The sequence below is a fragment of the Ovis canadensis genome, chromosome 1 (assembly GCF_042477335.2).
Source record: "Ovis canadensis isolate MfBH-ARS-UI-01 breed Bighorn chromosome 1, ARS-UI_OviCan_v2, whole genome shotgun sequence".
Taxonomy (NCBI): Eukaryota; Metazoa; Chordata; class Mammalia; order Artiodactyla; family Bovidae; genus Ovis; species Ovis canadensis.
The window spans coordinates 262,520,287-262,540,416 of NC_091245.1; the positions used below are offsets into that span (position 1 = coordinate 262,520,287).

A 20,130-nucleotide genomic window follows, 5' to 3' on the forward strand; every position below is an offset into this window, starting at 1 on the left:
GGAGAAAAGGAAAGATATACCCATTTGAATGCAAAGTTCCAAAGAACAGCAAGGAGAGATAAGCCTTCCTTAGTGATCACTGCAAAGAAATAGAGGAAAACAATAGAATGGGAAAGACTAGAGATCTCTTCAAGAAAATTAGAGCTATCAAGGGAACATTTCATGCAAAGATGGACACAATACAGGACAGAAATGGTATGGACCTAACAAAAGCAGAAGATATTAAGGAGTGACATGTATACACAGAAGAACTATATGAAAAAGATCTTAATGATCCCAATAACCACAATGGTGTGATCACTCACCTAGAGCCAGATATCCTAGAGTCTAAAGTCAAGTGGGCCTTAGGAAGCATCACTATGAACAAAGCTAGTGGAGGTGATGGAATTCCAGCTGAGCTATTTTAAGTTCTAAAAGAAGATTCTGTGAAAATGCTATACTCAATATGTCAGCAAAGTTGGAAAACTCAGCAGTGGCCACAGGACTGGAAAAGGTCAATTTTCATTCCAATCTCAAAGAAGGGCAATGCCAAAGAATGCTCAAACTACTGCACAATTGCACTCACACACTAGCAAAGTAATGCTCAAAACTCTCCAAATGAGGCTTCAACAGTAAATGAACCAAGAACTTCCTGATGTTCAAACTGGATTTAGAAAAGGCAGAGGAACCAGCAATCAAATTGCAAGCATCCACTGGATCACCGAAAAAGCCAGAGTTCCAGAAAAACATCTATTTCTGCTTTATTGACTATGCCAAAGCCTTTGATCTGTGGATCATAATGAACTCTGGAAAATTCTTAAAGAGACGGGAATACTGGACCACCTTTCCTGCATCCTGAGAAATCTGTATGTAGGTCAAGAAACAATAGTTAGAACTGGGCATGAAACAACCAACTGGTTCCGCTCTGGGAAAGGAGTACATCAAGGCCGTTTATTGTCACCCTGCTTATTTAACTTCCAAGGAGACGACATCACACAAAGTGCCAGGCTGGATGAAGCACAAGCTGCAATCAATATTGCCGGGAGAAAGGTCAATAATCTCAGATATGCAGAGGACATCACCCTTATGGGAGAAAGTGAAGAAGAACTAAAGAGCCTCTTGATGTAAGTGAAACAGGAGAGTGAAAAAGTTGGCTTAAAGCTCAACATTCAGAAAACGAAGATCATGGCATCCAGTCCCATCACTTCATGGCAAACAGATGGGGAAACAATGGAAAACAGTGACAGACTTTATTTTCTTGGGCTCCAGAATCACTGCAGATGGTGACTGCAGCCATGAAACTAAAAGACACTTGCTCCTTGGAAGAAAAGCTATGACCAACCTAGACAGCATAATAAAAAGCAGAGACATTACTTTCCCAACAAAGGCCCACCTAGTCAAAGCTATGATTTTTTTCCATAGTCATGTATGGATGTGTGAGTGGACCACAAAGAAAGCTGAGCGCCAAAGAATTGATGCTTTTGAACTGTGGTGTTGGAGAAGACTCTTGAGAGTCCCTTGGAATGCAAGGAGATCAAACCAGTTAATCCTAAAGGAAATCAGTCCTGAATATTCATTGGAAGGACTGATGCTGAAGCTGAAACTCCAATACTTTGGCCATCTGATGCGAAGAACTGACTCATTGGCAAAGACCCTGACGCTGGGAAAGACTGAAGGCAGGAAGAGAAGGGGATGACGGAGGATGAGACAGTTGGATGTCATCACTGTCTCAATGGACATGAGTCTGAGCAAGCTCTGGGAGTTGGTGACGAACAGGGAAGCCTGGCATGCTACAGTCCACGGGGTCACCAAGAGTGACACGACTGAGTGAATGAACTGAACTGAACATACTGGCTTTATGCTGAAATCGAAACTGTGATTCAAAAATCTCCCCAAAAACAAAAGCCCAGAACCAGACAGCTTCACAGCTGACTGGAGTAGAGCTAATGCCGATCCTTCTGAAACTCTTTCAAAAAATTACAAAGGAAGGAACACTCCCAGACTCATTATACGAGTTCACCATCATCATGATACCAAAACCAGACAAAGACATCACAAAAAAAGAAAATTACAAGCCAATATCACTGAACACCGACACAAAAATCCTCAACATTAATTCAAGCAAACAGAATTCAACAACACATTAAAAAGATCACACACCATGATCAAGTCGGGTTTATCCCAGAAATGCAAAGATTCTTCAATAAACCCAAATCAATCAATGTGATACACCATATTAAAAAACTGAAAGATAAAAACCATATGATAATCTCAACAGATGCAGGAAAAGCTCCTGACAAAATTCAAAAGCTTGTTTTGCCCATTTATGGGCATAGAAGGAAACTACCTCAACATAATAAAGGCTATATACAACAAACCCACAGCAAACATTATTCTCAATGGTGAAAAACTGAAAGCATTCCCTCTGAGATCAGGAATAAGACAAGTGTGCCCACTTTCACCATAATTATTCAACACAGATTTGGAGGTCTTAGCTATGGCAATCACAAAAGAAAAAGAAATAAAAGAAATCCAGATTGGAAAAGAAGAAGCAAAACTCACACTGTTTGAAGATGACATCATACTATACATATAAAATCCTAAAGATGCTATCATGAAATTACTACAGCTAATGAGTGAATTTAGTAATGTTGCAGGATACAAAATCAATACCTAGAAATCACTTGCATTCCTATATGCTAACAATGAAAAACAAGAAAGAGAAATTAAGGACTCAATCCCATTTACCACTGCAACAAAAAGAATAAAATACCTAGGAATAAACTTACCTAAGGAGTCAAAAGACCTGTATACAGAAAACTATGAGACTGATAAAAGAAATCAAAGATGACATTAGCACATGGAGAGATAGTCCATGCTCCTAGGCTGAAAGACTCGGTATTGTGAAAATGACTGTACTATCAAATGCAATGTAAAGATTCAACGCAATCCCTATCACATTATCAAAGGCATCTGTCACAGAATTAGGACAAAAAATTTCACAATTCGTATATAAACACAAAAGACCCAAATAACCAAAGCAATCTTGAGAAAGAACAATGCAGCTGGAGATATCAACTTTCCTGACTTCAGACTATACTACAAAGCTACAGTCATCTGGACAGCATGATAAAAACCAGAAATATAGGCCAATGGAACAAGATAGGAAGCCCAGATATCAACCCATGCACCTATCGGCACCTTTTGACAAAGGAAGCAAGAATATTCAGTGGGGCAAAGATAGTCTCTTCAATAAGTGGTGCTGAGAGAAACAGAGAATGAAGAATTGAAAAATGAAAACACTTCCTAACACCGTATACAAAGATAAACTCAAAATGGATTAAAGACCTAAAAGTAACATCAGAAACTATAAAACTCTTAGAGAAAAACACAAGCAGAACACAATATGACATAAACCACAGCAAGATCCTCTATGACTCACCTCCTACAGTAATGGAAATAAAAACAATAAGTGGGACCTAATTAAACTTAAAAGTTTCTGCACAGCAAAGAAAACTATTAACAAGGTGAAAAAGACAACCCTCAAAATGGGAGAAAATAATAGCAAATGAAACAACTGACAAAGGATTAATTTCCAAAATACATAAGCAGCTCATCCAACTCAGTATCAGATAAACAATCTGGTCAAAAAGTAGGAAAGAGACCTAAACAAACGTTTCTCCAAAGAAGACATACAGATGGCTAATAAACACATGAAAAGATGCTCAACACCACTCTAAATTATTAGAGAAATCCAAACCAAAACTACAATGAGATATCACCTCACACCAGTCAGAATGGCCATCATCAAAAAATCCATAAACAATAAATGCTGGAGAGGATGTGGAGCAAAGGGAACCCTCTAACACTGTTGGTGGGAATGTCAACTGATACAGCCACTGGGGAAGACAATACGGAGATTCCTTCAAAAAAAGAAAACTAGGAATAAAACTACCATATTACCCAGCAATTCCACGACTAGGCATATACCCTGAGGAAACCAAAATTGAAAAAGACACATGTACCCCAATGTTCCCTGCAGCACTATTTACAATAGCTAGGTGATGGAAGTTACAACACAGACTGTCCATCAACAGATAAATGGATAAAGCAGCTGTGGCATATACATACAATGGAATATTACTCAGCCATAAAAAGAAACGCATTTGAATGAGTTCTAACAAGGCAGATGAACCTAGATCCTATTATACATATGAGTGAAGTAAGTCAGAAAGAGAAAAATATCGCATATTAATGCATGCAGTATGGAATCTAAAAAGATGGTGCTGATGAACCTATATGCAGGGCAGCAATGGAGACACAGACACAGAGAACAGACTTATTGACACAGGCTGGGGAGGGGTAAGAAGAAGAGGGTGGGATGAATGCAGAGAGTAGCATGGGAACATACACACTACCATAAGTAAAACAGATAGTCAATGGGAATTTGCTGCATGACTCAGGGAACTCAAACCAGGGCTCTGTAAAACCTAGAGGGGTGAGAAGGGATGGGAGGTAGAAGGGAGGTTCAAAAGGAAGGGGACATTTATATATCTATAGCTGGCTGATTCATGCTGATGTATGGCAGCATACATCATTTATAACATTAAAACAATGTTATAACATTATAACATTATTTATAACATTAAAACAATGTTATAAAGCAATTATTCTTCAATTAAGAATAAATTTTTTAAAAACATAATGGCTTTAATCTAGCATACATAAGTGTTGCCATCTTACTTCTATAGTACCTCTTCGTATACCACGTATTTCCACAAACGCTGTTATAGGTGGGTGGATGTGAGAGGACTGTCTAACCCCCAAACTTACACGGATCCTAGTACACAGAAATAGCAGGCCCACTAACCACTGTTCTGTAACTGAGGTGACTAAAGCTCAGAGTGTAAGAGAACCCATTATCGAGGCTACAGAACAGGCTGTAAAACCACCAGACAGCATGCTCCAACAGAAAGAGAATGCAAGCTGCATATCTAACATTAAATTTTTAGTAGCCACAAAATAAGTAAAAAAATAAAATTAGTTTTAATCCACTTAATATAGCCAAAATACCACAACAATGTTAATAAAATTTTAATGAGAACTTTGCTTTCATAGTATATCCTTTAACTCTTCCATAGCACTTATAATACATCTCAATTTGAAGTTTTCATGAAAAATACTTGATCTATACTGAGAGTTCATGAAACTTCTAATTGAAAAATTAATTCACATACTCAAGTTGTTTAAAATACGCTTAAAAGTTCTCTAAGTACTGAATCATATCTGTTAAAAATTTAATAATTCGATTCCTCAATTGCACCAGCCACAACCAAAGTGCTCGATAGAAATGTGTGGCTAGTGGATACCATGTTGGGCAGTGTAGGGCTATAATAATCCAGGTCTGATTCTTAAATAATTCCTGCCTAAATTTCTGCCTATGCATATAATCATATATATTTCTAACATTTTTCAAAATGTTTCACATACTATCACTTTTTCAAAACCATGTGACCACTAAGAGAACAGCTCCGTCCCTTTAACATACCCAAATATCTAAATGGCACAGCGTAAACAACAGTCAATATGGTACATGCACTGTATGTATCAAAAATTAAGTTCAAAAGTAAAAAGGCAATCACAACACATAATTTCTCTTTATAATCAGATTTCATTTTTAGACTAAACAGTAACATCATGAAAAAAGAAAAAACTTACTACACAATTACAGTCATTTACCTGAATTTCAGGGATTCTAAATCCCACTGCCAAAAACAAACAGTCCCATCAGCACCAGTGGAGACCATGTATCTTTGAGAGCCTTTGGCCATGGGGCTAAACTAAAAAGGAATAAAAACATTTACAAATCAGTTTCCACTAACATTACAGTTTAAGTTTTTCAAAGTTAATTTCAATTGACACTTTGAGCAACACACAAGAAATCCAAAATACAGGTGATACTACAGTGAGAACTCATAACCAAAAAAAAAAACAAAAAAGAACGTCTATCTCTAATTTATAAACGTAATGTGATCTCAATAAAAGTTTATTTTGGAAACTAATAAGAACGGTCAGAAAAACTTTCATTAAGAGAAAGTAAAGATCTAGTCCTGTTGATGTGAGATCTACCACAAGGCCTCAATAATTAAAACTATGGGGCACAGTACGTACATTATGACAGAAAGACCAATGGAAAACTGTGAAGTCCAAACTGGACCCTAATACACAAGACATACAACAAAGGAGCCATCTCAGTCAGATGGGAAAACAATGGACCATAAATGCATACACGGTAACGTGACAACTATGCAACAATTAAGGGGAAAATGGATCCATTCTTTAAACTATAAAGCAGGATAAATTCCAAGTGATTGACATTTTAAATATTTAAATAACAAAACAAGTATTATAACAAAAGAATTATCTTGTAACTTCAGAATAGGGTTAACACTTGTGTTTAATAAAGTACCGACTGTGCTACACAAACAAGCTAGAGAAAGGAAGATCCATTTATTTGGTCCAGAAACATCCAAGGTAGCTTAAAAGATACAGAGGGAATTATAAGGAAAACAAGAAAAACACACTCAGCAAAGGAGTAAGATGAGCAAAATTACCAAAGTAAGAGGGAATGTGGTATGTGATAGTAACAGAAAGATCTATAATAATACTGAAGTTATCTCTGAATATATAAGCTCTTATTACTGTCAGTTTAATTCTCTCTCTATATATATATAAAAAGGCAAAATGGCTGTCTGGGGAGGCCTTACAAATAGCTGTGAAAAGAAGAGAAGAGAAAAGCAAAGGAGAAAAGGAAAGATATAAGCATCTGAATGCAGAGTTCCAAAGAATAGCAAGGAGAGATAAGAAAGCCTTCTTCAGCGATCAATGCAAAGAAATAGAGGAAAACAACAGAATGGGAAAGACTAGAGATCTCTTCAAGAAAATTAGAGATACCAAGGGAACATTTCATGCAAAGATGGGCTCAATAAAGGACAGAAATGGTATGGACCTAACAGGAGCAGAAGATATTAAGAAGAGATGGCAAGAATACACAGAAGAACTATACAAAAAAGATCTTCATGACCCAGATAATCATGATGATGTGATCACTAATCTAGAGCCAGACATCTTGGAATGTGAGGTCAAGCGGGCCTTAGAAAGCATCACTACGAACAAAGTTAATACAGGTGATGGAATTCCAGCTGAGCTGTTTCGAATCCTGAAAGATGATGCTGTGAAAGTGCTGCACTCAATATGTCAGCAAATTTGGAAAACTCAGCAGTGGCCACAGGACTGGAAAAGGTCAGTTTTCATTCCAATTCCAAAGAAAGGCCATGCCAAACGATGCTCAAACTACCGCACAATTGCACTCATCTCACACGCTAATAAAGTAATGCTCAAAATTCTCCAAGTCAGGCTTCAGCAATACGTGAACCATGAACTCCCTGATGTTCAAGCTGGTTTTAGAAAAGGCAGAGGAACCAGAGATCAAATTGCCAACATCCGCTGGATCATGGAAAAAGCAGAAGAGTTCCAGAAAAACATCTATTTCTGCTTTATTGACTATGCCAAAGCATTTGACTGTGTAGATCACAAGAAACTGTGGAAAATTCTGAAAGAGATGGGAATACCAGACCACCTAACCTGCCTCTTGAGAAATCTGTATGTAGGTCAGGAAGCAACAGTTAGAACTGGACATGGGACAACAGACTGGTTCCAAATAGGAAAAGGAGTATGTCAAGGCTGTATATTGTCACCCTGCTTATTTAACTTCTATGCAGAGTACATCATGAGAAATGCTGGACTGGAAGAAACACAAGCTGGAATCAAGATTGCCAGGAGAAATATCAATAACCTCAGATATGCAGATGACACCACCCTTATGACAGAAAGTGAAGAGGAGCTAAAAAGCCTCTTGATGAAAGTGAAAGAGGAGAGCGAAAAAGTTGGCTTAAAGCTCAACATTCAGAAAACAAAGATCATGGCATCTGGTCCCATCACTTCATGGGAAATAGATGGAGAAACAGTGGAAACAGTGTCAGACTTTATTTTTGGGGGCTCCGGAATCACTGCAGATGGTGACTGCAGCCATGAAATTAAAAGACGCTTACTCCTTGGAAGAAAAGTTATGACCAACTTAGATAGTATATTCAAAAGCAGACATTACTTTGCTGACTAAGGTCCATCTAGTCAAGGCTATGGTTTTTCCAGTGGTCATGTATGGATGTGAGAGTTGTACTGTGAAGAAGGCTGAGCGCCGAAGAATTGATGCTTTTGAACTCTGGTGTTGGAGAAGTCTCTTGAGAGTCCCTTGGACTGCAAGGAGATCCAACCCGTCCATTCTGAAGGAGATCAGCCTTGGGATTTCTTTGGAAGGAATGATGCTAAAGCTATAGCTCTAGTACTTTGGCCACCTCACGCGAAGAGCTGACTCATTGGAAAAGACTCTGATGCTGGGAGGGATTGGGGGCAGGAGGAGAAGGGGACGACCGAGGATGAGATGGCTAGATGGCATCACGGACTCGATAGACGTGAGTCTGAGTGAACTCCAGGAGATGGTGATGGACAGGGAGGCTTGGCGTGCTGCAATTCATGGGGTCGCAAAGAGTCAGACACGACTGAGCAACTGAACTGAACTGATACATAATCTAAAACCCTAGAAATGATATTTGTTGCAGGTGGTCAATGTTTATTTCCATTTACCCATACACATTTTCTTTTAATTCTTCATTTCCTCTTATTACTCCAAGCCTGGGATCACATTCCTTCTGACTGAAGAATACTATTTCAAATTCCCCTTAGTGCTGCCCCATCACTAAGAAACTCTGAGTCTGTCTGAAAACGTGTTTATTACACTTCAGTGGATTTTCGGTAGGTTCAGAATTCTTGACCTACAGTCATTTCCTATCAGCACTCTCAGAAAAGCACTCCTTTGTCTATGAACCTTCACTGCTTCTACTGAGAAGCTGGCCATCAATCTTGCTCCTTTTGTTATTTTCCCCTCTGATTCTTTAAGATTTCTCTTTGTCTTTGGTTTTAAAACTAAATGTGATGTTCAATAGTTGTAGTTTTCTGTATATTTACTCTGTTCAGGAAACTTAGCATTTCTTCAATCTGTGGCTTTATTTCTTTAGTGTATTTTGCAAACTTCTCAGCTATTATCACTACAAACACAGCTTTTGCTTCATTCTCTCCTTCAGGAATTCCAGTTACGTGTATGGTACATATATATGTATACACATGTGGAATCTTTTCAGCATTTCCTCTTTATTAACCTCTTTCGGTACATTCTAAACTCTTCACTCTGTGCTTCCATTTGTTTATTTTCTCTGGCCTCACTGCCAACTCATCAATTCTCTCTTTGACTTCCTTAGTAGAATCCAGTCTGCTGTTAAAACAATCTACTGAACTACTAAATTCAGTTGTACACTTCAGTCCTCAAGTTTCTTTTTACTAATTCTAGTTCTCTGATGAAATTTCATCAATAGCTGAATTTACTATGCATGGATATTGCCAAGATATATCCTCCCCAATCCTACAAGTCTGTCAAAATTTCTGCTAAGATTCTCAGTTACCTATGAAACTGCTAAATGCCTTCAAATTCAAGGTTCCTCACTCTGGGCTTTCCATATCTTGGCTACATAATTTCTCACTATGTTAGCACTTTGTGGAATGGAATGGAAATGGAAACAGTGATAGACTTTATTTTCTTGGGCTCCAAAATCACTGCAGATGGTAACTGTAGCCATGAAATTAAAAGACACTTACTCCTTGGAAGAAAAGCTATGACCAACCTAGACAGTATATTAAAAAGCAGAGACATTAACTTTGCCAACAAAGGTCTATCTAGTCAAAGCTATGGTTTTTCCCATAGTCATGTATGGATGTGGGAGTCGGACCACAAAGAAAGTTGAGCACCAAAGAATTGATGCTTTTGAAATGTGGTGTTGAAGAAGACTCTTCAGAGTCCCCTGGACTGCAAGGAGATCAAACCAGTCAATCCTAAAGGAAATCAGTCCCAAATATTCACTGGAAGGACTGATGCTGAAGCTGAAACTCCAGTACTTTGGCCACCTGAGGCGAAGTACTGACTCCTTAGAAAAGACTCTAATGCTGGTAGATTGAAGGCAGGAGGAAAAGGGGACGACAGGGGATGAGATGGCTGGATGGCATCACTGATTTGACAAACACGACTTTGAGCAAACTCCAGGAGTTGGTGATGGACAGGGAGGCCTGGCATGCTGCAGCCCATGAGGTCGCAAGGAGTCGGACACGACTGAGCTACTGAACTGTTTAGTACTCTGGATACTTTCTCACCTTCATCCAACTTTCCTGTTAATAGTTTCCAGCTAAGCATTATGTCTCTCATTCATCAAGAATGTTACTTGATGCTGCTGCTGCTGCTGCTAAGTCGCATCAGTTGTGTCCGACTCTGTGAGACCCCATAGATGGCAGCCCACCAGGCTCCTCCGCCCCTGGAATTCTCCAGGCAAGAACACTGGAGTGGGTTGCCATTTCCTCCTCCAATTGTTACTTGATACTCTTAGACAAAAGGTTCTAACTCTAACCCAGTTAGTCTAATACTAACGCTACTGAGAACGTAAATTTTAAGTGATACTGCATACTGCTACCCATGAGAAAGGTTATGTACTAAAATACTGACAGGGATTATTCTAAATGGTAAGATTATGGAAGTTTTAAATATTATTTGCTATTAACTACTGTCTAGTTTTTTTGGCAAACAATATTACTTATCTTTTTTTTAATAAAAAAAGAAAGCTGTTACTACAATTAGGATGGTTTATACATGCCAGTAACAACAGGGCAAAGAACATGAAAAAGATTAATGTATCATGCACTTGTTTGTGTTTGAACTTCAGAGTAACCACTAGCAAGCACAGATAAGCCTTCTGATGTATAAAAACTTACTACCACACAAGTAAATTTTCTGTATCTTTGGTAGGTGATAAATACAGGTGGGCCCCTATTATCAAAACAAGGAGGCTTTCATTGAAGACCAGAGCTTCACTCTCACACTGAACAATTCCATAACGATTTTAAAACAGATACACTCACAAACTACTTACTATAAATGTTGCTGTGATATTGTATACAAGTTCATAACAAACTTTAAAATTTTAAAACCTGTGGAACACAGCTAGGATATGAATTAATTTTTAACCTATAAAGTCCTCTAGAGAACAATATACTCATTGTCAGAAGATAAATAGGCAAACCGAAGATTTTCCTCCAATATTCATAGTAAAACTCAATCCCAATTTTAGTTGTCATCCTTAAAAAACAAGTTTGCAGTCTCTGTTCTTTAAGAATATTGACCACAGGAGTTGAGAAAAGTCACTTTTATCACAGACTTCACACCAAATCTACACATAGGCCACTCAACATATAGCCTGGGTAAATTCACATATGAAAATGAAACCACTCTCCTTGTTTAATCAAACTCAAATCAGAGATAACAACATGCCCAAAAGGCCTTATAAATCATTACCTACTAACAAAACGCAATTTCTAAAAAGTGACTGAATATTACCATTCTCGGAACTAACAGATCTAAGGCAACTACAGAGAGACCACCTGGAAGAGCATATGCATTAAGGTAACCAAGCCTCTTTTATTTTCAATCAATGATCCTCACCTACCTCCAACATTCAGAATCAATCAAAATCTTAAGCAGTCGGGCCTAGCAATCTGTGTTTTAAACAAAGCCTCCAAGTGACTCTCATATGCATTAAATAAAACTACTACTCTGGATCCAACAACCAACTTAAAAGAAACACAAAGAAATATGTTAATCTATTCTACAAGGAAGCAAATGGTACCCAAACTGTGGGAACTCTATAAACCCAATTTCCTCAACAAAGAAACTGCCCAAAAAATTGGACAAGATGATGAAACTTGTGGTAAAATTCTTTTAATGTATAGCAACCAATTGTAAGGTACTGACTTTGGTTCCTAATTCAAGCTAAATAAAATAATGCTATTTATGAAAGAGTCGTGATTGACTCTTTGCGACCCCACAGACTATACAGTCCATGGAATTCTCCAGGCCAGAATACCGGAGTGGGTAGCCTTTCCCTTTTCCAGGGATCTTCCCAACCCAGGGATTGAACCCAGGGCTCCCACATTGCAGGCAGATTCTTTACCAGCTGAGCCACCAGGGAAGTCCATTTATGAAACTATTTGAAATTTGAATGTCAACAAGTGTGATGATAATGTTTTTGGTTGTGTTTTTAATAAAACACAGTAGACATACTGAAGCATTTACAGATGAAATTATATGAAATCTAGCATTTGCTTTAGGTACAAGGTGAAACAGATGAAGAAGAACTGGCCAGAAATGATGGACACATAAAGGCTCATCATACTATTTTGTCTACCATCTATATGGTCCAAAAAATTAATGTCCACAATAAAGAAAAACATATATTTCAGCCAATTTAATCAACTTATCAAAATCCACAAATTTTAAGGGAGAAAAATTATTAACCTGTCACCATGAGTGTATAATTGCCACTCACTCAGTTCAACTGTAAACCTAAAGGAAACAGTAAGTCATCCCAGTAAAGCTCTTAACAGCATTAGGTATCTATTACATCACCCTTCCAAGATTCATGGAACTATGACTGATTATATTTTCCTGATTACTAAATTTAAAATAGATCATGTAATTACTAAACATCTCACTATTTCTCATCTCCAAAGATAATGACCATTAATTGCAAAGGAGACAGTACACAAATGTGCACACTAAAGGGGGTTTTACCTGTAAAGATGTAATTGACCCCGTGTGTCCTTGGAGCACAGCAACTGGAGCACAGGTTCTCAGGCACCACACTCTAATTATTTTATCACAGCTCCCTGCAGCAATCATTGTATTCTCATAGTTTACTGCCATATCTGAAATTTCTGCAGAATGACCTCTTAATGTGGACAATAGGCGGCCATTGTGAGTTGACCAAATCTTCACCAAACAATCATCTGAACCCTAAGAAAAAATTTACCCCAAGATAAAATGTTAATACGGCAAGTCTTACATTTCATTAAAAAAAAAATACCATTCACTTGTCACACAAATTAAATGTCTCATCTCCTCCTCTCTTTCCAACTGTAGAATACTCTGTAAATTATGAATCTGATGGCCAAGAAAACTTACAATGTTTTTCTTCAAATCAAATAATAAAAAAGATACATTCTTGCAGTTTTCATTTCTATGGCTTAGACCTATTATAAATACTATTATCTCCAAATTCTCTGCCATGTAGTAAGTCCAACTAAAAGTCCAAGGCTCACCCATTTCAGTTAACAAAGTTAAATGTTTGTTTAGTTCACATTAAGTTAAATAACTTGGTAAGTATTAGTTAAGACAGTTCTGTTTCACAAGTGGAGTAAATGGCAATTCCAAAAACAAAAAATAATGGGACTAAAGCCCTCATTTTAAATAACTAAGCAATAGTCTCAAATTTATAGTACCATCCAGTATCCATCCATCCAGAAAATATCTGAATATCAACTGTGAATCTCAACAACAGAAAAATGAAATCTAAACTTCTTATCCATCCTAACTTTCCCTTAAAACACTGAAATTGTAAGTTAAATTCCAAAAATTTACATGCAGTTTTACAATAATTATAAAATAATCTTTCAGTGTTAATCAATTTCCCCAGATCACGAGTAATCAATGAGAATATGAATCACCTGTAGACATCTAGATTTTGAGGGGAGAGGGTCTTTCTGATTAATGTAGGGGGATTTTTTGGATTGTTTTTGTTAATACACACTAAAACCTAATTCAGTAGGTCTAGAATGAGCTGTAGGTGATCTACAAACACCATACAAGGTTGATTATCTGCTTCAGAATTACAGGGGATACTTAATAAAAATGCAAATAAAAATGCAAAAATGCACAGACCCCACACCAGACCAAGTCAAAATTTCTGAGAAAAGGAAACGATGTATTTAATTAAGCTTTCCTAGATAATCGTGAGGCACACTAAAGCGCTCCAAATGATACCAAATTGACTTTAAAATGGTAACTCACTGTAAAGATTCTATGTCCTGTCCTATCAAATGCTACACAGTAAACAGCAGACAGATGTCCGAGAATCCTCCTGTGCATTTTTATGTGTTGATACATAGCTCCTGGGAACGCTGTGCTAAAAGTGGAACACCCTGTGAGTTGTTTTCCTCGATGGATCTCCACTAGGAAATAAAAACATGAAAACGGTTAAGGAGAAGCCAGTAGGTAAGAAGCTAAGAAAAACTCCAAAACAATTTCTAGAGGGCCACAAAAATTAACACTTGAGAAATCCTAACGATGAAGTTTCTTCCCTATTCTGTTCTACTATAAGCACTGCTGCTGCTGCTATGTCGCTTCAGTCGTGTCCGACTCTGTGTGACCCCATGGACTGCAGCCTACCAGGCTCCTCCGTCCATGGATTTTCCAGGCAAGAGTACTGGAGTGGGGTGCCATTGCCTTCTCCGACTATAAGCACTAGCACAGATTTATTAAATAAGATTGTTTTTCATTACCTTTTATTACTTTTAGTAATAATTTTGGGAAAGCAATTATCTGAAACATTACCAGCACCTCCTTTAAAGTTTTAATACAACAGTTACAAAGTTGGTCAAGAAATTAAAAAATTATCAACTGAAAAGTCAACCTCACTTACCAAGATTTGGTGGGGAACCATAATTCACCGGCATTTCAGGAGGTCTTCCTCTATGAAGAGCAGCAAAGGCAGAGCCCTTCCAAACTGTGTGCCTGCAGTCTTTAAAATGAATTTTAGATACACATAAAATCTTGAAAGTTAACCCCAAGAAAGATTTTATAGAATACTTACGTATATTGTAATAAACTGTTTATTAAAAGGTTTACCAACTAATATACTTTAACAGAAAAGCCCTAGAGGTTTATTAGACTATTTCTGAAGGAAAAAAAAAAATTTAAGACATCTCAGATACAACAACAACAACTAACATTTGTGTAGCACTTTACAATTTACAAAGTGCTTTCTACATACATTATCTCATTGAATCCTCACAACAACCCTGTGAGGTAGGTATTATCGCCAATTTATAAGTGAGGTAACTGAGGCTCAAAGGTTCCAGGACCTTTAAAGAGATCCACTGCAAATGACTTGTCAAGATGGACCATAAAACCAGATCTTTTGACTCCAAGTCTTACTCAATGCCAAATGGATTTTTATTTTTCATCACAGAATTACACCATACAATCATTAGTGATAAAGGTCTTACTCGTAACTGATCCAATTTTCCCATAATGGACATTTTTGTAAGGAAATTTTTTTTCATTTATATGAAAATCCTTGACTTAATTATTTAAATGTTACTGAGTTTAAAATTAATGCTGGCCAATATTACCATGACTTTAATCTCCTTAGTATTGACAAATGGCTTTCCTCTTGTTTTAGGATCACAGACAATCCATTACACAAGAGCACATGTAGGACCTGGGAGTCTGAACACTTAATTCTGAAGTCCTATCCCTCTTAGCAAATACACTAAGAAAACTGTCTAACCCCCTCTAGAGGAGATAGCAGCAGAGCACAGAGTATGTTGTGCTAGAAATTAGCTTCTGCAGAACTGAAGGAGGAAGGGAAGAAAGGCATTATATAAACCTCCACTGAGCCTCGGGTGCCCCAAACTAACAGGCATATCATGTTTTACAGGAATAAATTCATTACCACTATCAATATCAGTTACAAGGCATCTCTCATGTCACTAGTACAAACAAACAGAGAAATACAGTCCCTACCCTAGGACAGCTTGCTGAAGAGCTTCTTCTACAGTCTGCCATTTCTAAAGCAGTGCTCATCACAAAACAACATTGAGCTTGACACAAGTAAAGAAAACAGAAGAAAACAGGCTACCCAAGCAACTACTATATAACAACCTAAAATAGAATAATTACAAGGTGAGTAGAACACAGAAAAAGGAGGAATATGAACAGTTTCCTGATTCGAGCCACAGTGTGGCATGACTACATAGAGCACTGAAAAACAACTAAAGCTGACAAACCAGTCTGGCATGGAACCAAGAGGAAGGGTTGTTCTTTCTCAGTCAAACTTTATACTGGCGGAGCATCTAAGAGGCAGCATCACAACAGCAACAGATCTTAAAAATAATCATGAGGGATGAACGTGACGGATACTCAGGATCAGAAGAGCCAACATTCTTGCCCATTAGCGGTTAAGCCACGTTGTATACATAGATCGTATCACATACATATACTCAGTCTAAGTGATTTATACCAAGCTAACAGAAAAACAGCAATTCCAAACATTTTGCTACCACACAATTTTGCAAAAAATTAAACTGGTGGAAAAAGAACCATGCAATTGTACATTTTTGGTGCTCATTTTCAAAATGCTACCAAATTTAGAAAATCACTTCCCCTTATAACAAAGGGCTTGCAGAATCTAAATATCAAATGAAATACTTCTAGCATTTAAAGAGTTTATTAGACACATACAATTACATTCAATGAAGTTATAAGTGAGCTACAAAATGGAAAATTAAGAACTCACATTGATAAAACCTCAAACACATCTCATAATAAATTCAAGCTTTTGAGCTTAACATCTATACCTTTATCATTTTTTAAATGCAGAAGGACCCATTAAACACTGACGTAATAGAAATCAATGCCTAGGCTAAATGCAGAGAATTTTATAGTCCACAGCATGGTTTTTAGTTACATATCACCTTTCTTCCACAATGCTTACATTACTTCACAATTATAGTAATTATTAAGCTAGTAATACAAAGCAGAACACTTCTTCAAATTAAGGTACCTTTTGCTGTACGTAGCAAAGACTGCCTTCCTGCCCCAAGTAAAGAAGTGACTCTTGAAATGCTGGGTGGGATCTCTTTATCCAGCATGGGACCGATGCGTTGGCAGATTTGCAACAGATGGTCAGGAGCCACATGCTTATTGGACAAGACCTGATTGGAGAGCAAGTTTTGAAAACAACATTTTTTACAAGAGTTTCAAAAAACAAATACTTAGGGACAAGTTTGACGAAACATGTGAGAAACACATACAAAGAAAACTACAAAATGCTGCTGAGAGAAATTAAAAAACAAAGTAAGAAGTAAATTAGTCTACAGATTCAAAGCCATCCCAACCAAAACCCCAGTAGGCTTTTTTCGTTGTTGTTAGAAATTGAAAATTTTATTCTAAAATGTACAGCGAACAGCTTAGAAAAGCCAAAGCGGCTCTGAAAAAGAGCAAAGTTCAGAACTAACCACCTGATTTCGGGACCGGTAAGAACTGATTTTTAGCAAAGGTGCAAAAAAGAAAAGATAAATCTTTTCAAAATGGTGTCAAAACAAGGGAATATCCATTTGTCAAAATAATTATAATAATAATGAAAGTGAAAGTGTTAGTTGCTCAGTCACGTCCAACTCTTTCCAACCCGCGTCTGTAACCCACCAGGCTCCACTGTTCATGGAATTCTCCAAGCAAGAATACTGTGGGTAGCCATTCCCTTCTCCAGGGGATCTTCCCAAACCAGGGATCAAGCCTCGGTCTTCGCATTGGAGGCAGATTCTTTACCATCTGAACCACCAGGTAATTAACTTTAATATGTACATGACACCATAAACAAACATTATCTCAAGATACATCATAGATCTAAATGTATCATCTAAAACTTTAAAATCTATAAAAGAAAACTTTAAAGGAAAATCTTTATGACCTGACATTAGGCAAAGATTTCGAAAATGATACCAAAAACAAAATCCACAAAAGAACAGATCAATAAAGTATACTTCACCAAAACAACTTCAGTAGGTATTGTTAAGAGGATGAAAAGACAACCATAAGCTGAAAGAAAATACTGGCAATGTATGTATCTGATAAGGGACTCATATCCAGAATACATAAAGAACTATCAAGACAATAAATTTTTAAAAACCTAATTTTTAAGAATGATTTGACTAGGTACCTCAACAAAGAAGACATACAGATGGCAAACAAATACATGAAAAGATGCTCAACATCACTGGTAACAGATGAAATACAAATTAAAACCATAATGAGATATCACTACACATCTACTAAAAAAGCTAAAACTGACCAGACCAAGATCACAAGAATGTAGAGAAACTGCTGGTACAACGGGAAAACAGTACAATCACTTTGGAAAACACTGAGGTAGTGTCTAATAGTAACACATACATAACTATTTTATCCAGCTATAATACTCATAGGTGTTTATACAAGAAAAAAGGAAGCATATGTTCACATAGGTTTGCATATGAATGTTCTTGAACAGGTTTCTTCTCAAGAGCCCCGAAGTGAACATTATTCAAATGTCCATTAACAGGTGAATGACTAGACACATTACTGTGTCTGTACAATGGAATACTACTCAGCAATAAGGAAATTTAGTAACACAAATTAATGGGTGAATCTCAAAATAACTGTGGAAAGAAGCCAGAAAAAGAGCACATGCTATATGATTCCATTTATATAAAACTCCAGAAATGCAAATTAACTTATAGTTACAGAAAGCAGGTCACAGGTTACTGGGGGCTGGGAGAGAAGCAGGAGGAATTATGAAGAGGAAACCTTTGAGTTTAAGAGGGATGTTCACTATCTTCACTGTGGTGATGGGTTCATGGTGTAACACATCTAAATCTATCACTCAAACATTTTATATGCAGTTTACTCTGTCAATTATATCTAAAAAAACAAAAAACAAAAAACTAATGTTACCTGATATGATTTGGCATAAATTTTAACGCTTCATCCCAAGGGCTCCTCAATCGCATTGAGGAAGTTCTGACAAAACATCACCGTCAGGACTGTCCCAACATTCAAAACACACAGTATCTCTGCTCCCTTCCATTAATACCAAAAATATTCCCCGTGCCATTCTGATACCAACAATGCTCCACATTATTTCCAAATTCCTTGAGAAACACCATTCCAAAAAAATTTGAAACCAAGTTCTATTAATAAATCTATTTTGGCTCTGAATCATGAATTCAAACGTAAAATAAACTTGGATTCAATATAAAGTTTTTGTTCATAAACCCTGGTGACATCTTTAATTTTCCAACCTGACCCAACGTTTCCCACCATAATAGATATTCCAAGGCAAAACTCAAAAGATATTATCAGAGCTCAGAAAGACCTCAAAAAAGTATTTGGTATCACTTGGCACTCTGCTGCGAAGTGTCAGTATATAAAAGTTCAAGAACTGTTGCACATAATTAGCTCATCATAAGAGTGGAGAGGAAGACAGGAGGAACTAGAAGGTAATTCCAACAGGATCAAGAAAATCAAAGATCTAAGACCTTGTCAGTAAAGAAAACCTGAAAACAAAACCCCTATTAAAGCAATTGTACTGAGTGACCTGAACAACATAAGGATTAAATTTCCTTTGGATTAAATATATAAGATAAAATGACTGTGGGAAATGGCAACATGACTTCCATAACGTGGAAAATCACACTTCTCTAATAGTTCGAGTTTTCCACTATTTGGATGGATGTGTGTGTTAGTCTCTCAGTCCTGTCCAGCTACTTGTGACCCCATGGTCTGCAGACCACCAGGCTCCATGGGATTTTCCAGGCAAGAATACTGGAGTGGGTTGCCATTTCCTTCTCCAGGGAATCTTCCTGACCCAAGAATCAAACCCAGTCTTCTGCAATGCAAGCAGATTCTTTACCTTCTGAGCCACCACGGTAGCCCATTAGGTGCACAGAGAACTCTTAACTATATACACAACCAACTCTATCTGAGTTGAATGGAGATTTGTTTTGGAAGATCAGCTATAAAAGCTATGGATAAAAAAAAATTCTCCAGAGAAAAGGAATGGATAGAAAATTTTAAACAGATTGTTTCCCAGTGGTAGTATCTTATTTTCTCTCAAATGATATGGAAAAAGAGCTTTACAAACATGCAGTAAAAGACTGCCTGTATTGAAGCAGCAACAAACCTGATCATTAAAATAACAGGAAGCTTCAATACAGGCAAGTGGATCCAGATAAAGTCCTTATAGAAATATGGACTCCATATGGCAGCTAGGAAGAGAATTACAGATTCTCTGCGTTTTTTCTGAGGATTCTAATGTAACCAAATCTAAGTAATAATAATTT

The 20,130-nt window shown here is 37.2% G+C and overlaps 1 protein-coding gene across 2 annotated transcripts in view; it reads right to left on the minus strand.

Annotated features, from left to right (window-relative positions):
- The window catches only part of BRWD1 (bromodomain and WD repeat domain containing 1), a 123,636-nt gene that overhangs the window by 87,065 nt on the left and 16,441 nt on the right, over positions 1-20,130 (minus strand). For both annotated transcript variants that reach the window (XM_069565506.1, XM_069565516.1), the window contains exons 5-9: positions 16,815-16,965; positions 14,670-14,768; positions 14,039-14,199; positions 12,764-12,985; positions 5,719-5,819 (exon numbers count right to left, since the gene is read on the minus strand). In XM_069565506.1, the coding sequence (XP_069421607.1) occupies positions 5,719-5,819; positions 12,764-12,985; positions 14,039-14,199; positions 14,670-14,768; positions 16,815-16,965 (734 nt within the window). The remainder of the gene's footprint in view (positions 1-5,718; positions 5,820-12,763; positions 12,986-14,038; positions 14,200-14,669; positions 14,769-16,814; positions 16,966-20,130) is intronic.